The sequence below is a fragment of the Anneissia japonica genome, unplaced genomic scaffold, assembly GCF_011630105.1.
Source record: "Anneissia japonica isolate Jap-2015-1 unplaced genomic scaffold, ASM1163010v1 scaffold284709_len978187_cov192, whole genome shotgun sequence".
NCBI lineage: Eukaryota > Metazoa > Echinodermata > Crinoidea > Comatulida > Comatulidae > Anneissia > Anneissia japonica.
This window is the reverse complement of record NW_022757342.1, coordinates 646,794-652,161: the sequence shown is the minus strand read 5'-3', so window position 1 is coordinate 652,161 and position 5,368 is coordinate 646,794. Positions and strand designations below refer to the sequence as shown.

Here is a 5,368-nt window from a genome sequence, read left to right as displayed (position 1 = left end):
TGTCATTACTCAATACGTTGTATATCACCGATACTGAACGTACGCTTCATTCTATTTTTTCTACTCATCATAATGTTACAACGAATTTTAACTTAAGTTCTATTAGTAGTTGAATTTCACACAAGTTTAGGCCAAGTCATCAATCATATCAACATTAGACGGAACTGTTTTTGGGATGAATAGAATTGGTTTGTACAATGAGGAAGAGTTGGAAAATGGTGAAAGAATCGTCAACAATTTTCAGTCTTCGTTCGGTTCTCTTTCGCAAGTTGGTGTAGTTGTTCGTAATCTGCTCCGTGGCCCGAATACGGTTTCCCGATGTAAGGGGAATCCTTTGACGGAGAAGGGTAAACGGATACAGCTTGTGAAGATGCTCTTATTAACTCTAATTCCGATTCTTTCTCTTACATTACTAGCTGCTGTCGATCTCAGTAATATTGTTAAAAGCAGCAGCATTGATGCCGAGGTGCGTAACGCCATCAAATTTAGCCGCGACATTGGGGTGCTGCTGAGTCGTCTGCAGAAAGAACGGGATATGTCTGCTTTGTTTGCTAGTCCCATCAGACCACAGGACAACAGTGGTTATCTGACAGAAACGTACCCGCTCACAGATACCGCTCTTGAAAATCTTAAAAACTGGCCCATAAAGACAAGTGTGCTTACAGCTCTACCGTTTTTTCATGAGAAACAAGATCTGAAGCAGCATCTTGCGCGGCATCGACAGTCTCTGCACTCCACCAACACCACGATCTACGAGGAAATCTATTTCTACACCGAACTCCTACAGATATTTATAGACTGGTTATATGAGAGCGTTGGAAACTCAAAGGGACATGGTATGTGGAAGACACTCGTCGCTTATCAACTACTCGTGGTCAGTAATGTCGATACAGGTATCGAGCGAACACTCGGCACTGTTTTCTTCACTCGCGGAAGTTTCGACATACACAGTGACTATGTGTGGTACCTTAATAAATACAATGTTGGAACATGGTATTTCCAAGCATCAATGGGTTACTCGGAACGCATCGCTCACCTCTACAGCGTTGAGATGAAGAAACTGGATCAGAACATAACACAGACTATAGACGGGATGCGAAATATTATACTGACAAATAGTAATAAGACGGGGAATACTAGTCAGATTTCTGTAACTAGTTGGTTTGATATAATGACAATGTATATCAACATAATGGAAAAAGTTCAGAAAGACATGGCTCAGAACATTCTTGACCAACTGAACCATGAAATAGACAAGGATAGTGAGTCGATAGCTATCAGTGTCGCTTTGGTCATTGCAGTTATCATCCTCTGTCCTCTGACGCTTAGAGCTATTTTAACGACAACGAGGGACATTCAGAATTATGCTTTAACGTTGGCAGTCCAGGCCAAAAGAGTTGACAAAGAAAAAAAGCGTTCCAATTGGCTTTTGTATTCCATGCTTCCGAAGCTTATTGCCGGGCAATTGATGTGTAACAATGAAGTAAAAGCAGAGTATTACGACCTGGTTACCGTTCTTTTTTCAGACATAGTAGGGTTTAATAAATTATGCTCAATCAGTACACCATTACAAGTGAGTTCTAATTTATTTATTTAACTTTATTGGAAACATTCTTTATAACAATAGTTCTGTGAGAAAGTACCTTTCAAAAGTTGTAAATTGCTTTAATTCAGTCAGTGAGTCGAGTTTCTTCTCGCAGCATTTTAAAGATTTAGGTTTCCTAAAACGGAACTATACTCTTGTGGGTGACAGTGACGTGAAAGTATTTAGGTTGGCTTATATAGTGAAGATGCGAATGGTGGTACATTCAGTTCCCACTTGGCACCGTTACCGTAAATTATTGGCACTAATTGTTAGAATGTTTATCTTAATTTGAATTAATACTTTTGTTACATGTTCAGGTTGTAGAGATGTTGAACGGGTTGTACATGATGATTGACTCCAGAATAGAACGATATGACGTCTACAAAGTGGACACTGTAAATGAAAAATACATGTTGGCATCAGGTACGTGAGAGTTTTGAAGTAAATTAATTGTAGTACGGTATGTGCTAAAGCACTAGTTGATGTGACATTTCTGGCCATCTATCTTTTTAACTATGTCTTATCTATCTATAGTGTGAAATTTTAGGTCGTAATATTCGATGGCGTGTATCAGTTCATAATCTGATCCGTGTTTTTTTCTCTCTGCCCTTAGGATTACCTACTCCCAATGGCTATACTCATGCTAGTGAAATAGCAACTGCAGCTATAGATATACTATACCACATCAATTCCCTCGCAGTACCTGTCAATCCAAAAAAGAAATTCACAATACGGATTGGTATACATACAGGTTTGTTTAACGTCACACATGTTTTATATCTGCTTATGTAAATACGTTATCATCGGTAGGACATCAAGAGATAATGATAAGAGGACTATGTTTTTTTCAAATTTCAATTATTATCATCATCACCATTATCATCGTCGTCATAATCATCATCATATCACCATCACCACCACCACCAAAAGTTATAATACCGTTACTACTACCAAAACCAACATTTTTATGTATAATTATCAGTAATGTCATCATCACTATCTTCACCACCACCATCATCATCATCATCATCATTACAACATCGACATTCTCATCATCACTAACATCATTAGCTTTATATTATATTTCAGGTATTAATTAACCTATTTTGTTTATCCATGTAAACACATAGGTCCCGTGGTCGCAGGTGTTGTCGGTTTGAAGATGCCTCGTTACTGTCTGTTTGGAGATACCGTCAAGATTGCATCACTAATGCAAACTAACGGAATGCGTTAGTAGTAACGGTTATTTTAATGACAATAATGAGTATTTAAAAAGAAAGATATCGTTAATTACTTACTTGGTACTTGGTATTTGCCATTCCATGACAGGAATATCTGGCTGTCATTGACTGATAAACAGTTGACTAAATACGCTGCTGACATACTGTACTCTTTCAGAGAGATATCGGACTGGTGCTTTACGATTGATTTATAATTTAGTGTCATTATTACTTAACCTAATTTACATACATGCTACTTATAGATGTTAGTTTTAATGACAATGCCAACAAATGGTAATAATACTAATGATAACGATAATAAATAATGTATAAACGTTAACAAAAATGGATTAAGCGAAAGTTAAAATAATTATATAAAACCGGGCATTGCACTGAAGGCATATAACAAGAAATCAAGTCAACATTCGAATTCACAACTAAGCATCAGGGCTCAGTATAAGGTTAAGGTATCTAAATGATGCAACCAGGGTTCGAATCCTTTAACGTTTACAATATATGTTTATAGAGCATTATCAGAATACGATTATCTTGCATGCAAATAAATAAATAAATACGTTTTATATTTTTCTACAAATATTTAATTTTATTTTACAGCCAATCATATACATATTAGCAGAGAATGTTATCTGGTTTTATCTGATTTTGGAAAATTTACAATGTTATCACGTGGCAGTGTCCGTATAAAGGTAATACAGTAGATAATAGTATCAAGCAGTAGAATTGTGTGTGTTGTTTTTTTTTTTATTTCATTATAGTTGATTGTTTAATAAACTGGTACTGGTACTGGTATTATATTGTGACTCTTCATTGGGGTTATACAGCGCACTTCTCTTCGTTCGCTGGTCATTGGGGTCCACATGCCCTAAGTGTTGCTGCTGGTAATCAGCGCAGGAGTAGGCAAACCAGGTGGAGGGAAGCAATACAGATAAAGTGCCCTGCTCAAAGACACAGGCGAAATGCACAGCGAAGTATTGAAGCCTTGTTAACTTTGTTTGTTAATGACAGATAATAATTTACAATGCTTAATTTTAAATAATCGTGTTGTTTCAGGGAAGAAAAAAGAACATGGAGACGTATTGGCTGATGGGACGTAGTGATTTTAGCCGACTCATCTCTACAGACTACATCCAGTCGATTAGTACAACTGGTCTAAAGGTTCATGAGCATCGTTACGAACACATGTACGACCAAGTGTGCACGGGTAGGATCCAACTGCACGGGACGTGGTCAGCATCTGCCCCGTGTGAATAACGTTACAAGTGCGAGGGTGAGAAGCAAGCGTACTGGGTATCCCTATTCTCATGACTAATTAATTCTGTACGACATCTTAGGGTAATATTTTCTATTTGTTGACAGTTATACTGATTTATCTATGTGACGCACCGTAATGACGTCAGAATCGTAGGTTTTCATTGGTCAAATGTAATCTTTTGGATATTATTAGATTTTTGTCTGGATATTATTGTAGTCTCCTTTTCTCCCCGCCTTAATGTCTATCGACCTTATATCTTCGATTGACAGCTCTATGAATATTAAAGAATGTATAAAGCAGGCCTGAGATCGGCAGACATACATGTAGGTGGCAAAGTATTAGTATGGTGTCCCTTATAATATCTCCTGAATTTTGCGTCATCATCATTTTTTGTTTTCTTTGACTTGCTTTCAAGCATAGCATTCATTCTGCAGCCTCCTTTACAGTTATGCCTACACAGTAATACCATTCATAGTCTCTGTATAGGCCTATACTCTTATATCCGCTATTTTTAAAACTGGCTCCTCTTGACTGTTCATAAATTACTCAATGAATGAAATTAATATTTTCTGATATTTTATTTTTATATTTTGCTGTTGATGAATTTACGTGACACGGCTTCACTGACAGCTCATTAGTCCTATATTACTTCATTTGGAACATTTCACAATACTTCATCATCATGGCTTCACAGCCTACATCTCAGAGTGCTTGAGAAATATTTGTCTACTCACTGATGCTTTAGACTTAGGCCTACTCTTGTAGTCACTTTGTGTGAACTGAACGTTTGAAAAAACATCAGTCCGTAACCTATATCGTGTGGTCTGTAATATACCTTATTGAAAAACAAAGATTAAAGATATTTAATAATAGTTGTGCCTCGTTGAAAGTTGAAACATTTCCTTTTTTTAAATGTGTTTTATGTGATTTGTTTTATGCCTTTTTGAGGGAGAGGTTCACATTTTGCTACATGTAGATAATATATCTTTAAAATTAATTGCTAACAGATAAGATATTTATTTGTTCTTGCGCCTCTGCTATGTGGACTTGTCGGTCCCCTAACAACATGGATCCTGAAACTTTCCAACGAAGAATTATCCCACTTACATGTTAGTTCTCTGCATAAACAGACGTAAACGCCCACAAAGGCATAATTTGTGAAGTTTATAAAACGTTCATCTAAAATTATATCTTAAGCTAAGGTTCGATTTATTCTGATAATAATCTAGTCTGGTAGGAAGGCCAACAACCTAAAAACGAATCTCAATGGATCAACCCTCACCTCATTTA

General features: G+C 36.7%; 1 protein-coding gene across 1 annotated transcript; it reads left to right on the top strand.

Annotated features, from left to right (window-relative positions):
* LOC117124706 lies at positions 1-4,950 on the top strand. Its single transcript, XM_033271049.1, has 6 exons — positions 1-1,573; positions 1,903-2,008; positions 2,199-2,336; positions 2,716-2,814; positions 3,421-3,512; positions 3,877-4,950. Exons 1-6 carry the CDS (start codon positions 176-178, stop codon positions 4,075-4,077), a joined length of 2,034 nt encoding a protein of 677 aa, XP_033126940.1. The 5' UTR covers positions 1-175; the 3' UTR covers positions 4,078-4,950.
* Positions 4,951-5,368: the final 418 nt, after the last annotated feature.

Excerpts from the sequence above, each read along its gene's own strand:
- LOC117124706 (XM_033271049.1), top strand. The coding sequence starts at position 176 with ATGAATAGAATTGGTTTGTACAATGAGGAAGAGTTGGAAAATGGTGAA. Across the intron at positions 1,574-1,902 it reads CAATCAGTACACCATTACAA|GTTGTAGAGATGTTGAACGG; the intron begins GTGAGTTCTAAT and ends TTACATGTTCAG. Across the intron at positions 3,513-3,876 it reads GTGGCAGTGTCCGTATAAAG|GGAAGAAAAAAGAACATGGA; the intron begins GTAATACAGTAG and ends GTGTTGTTTCAG.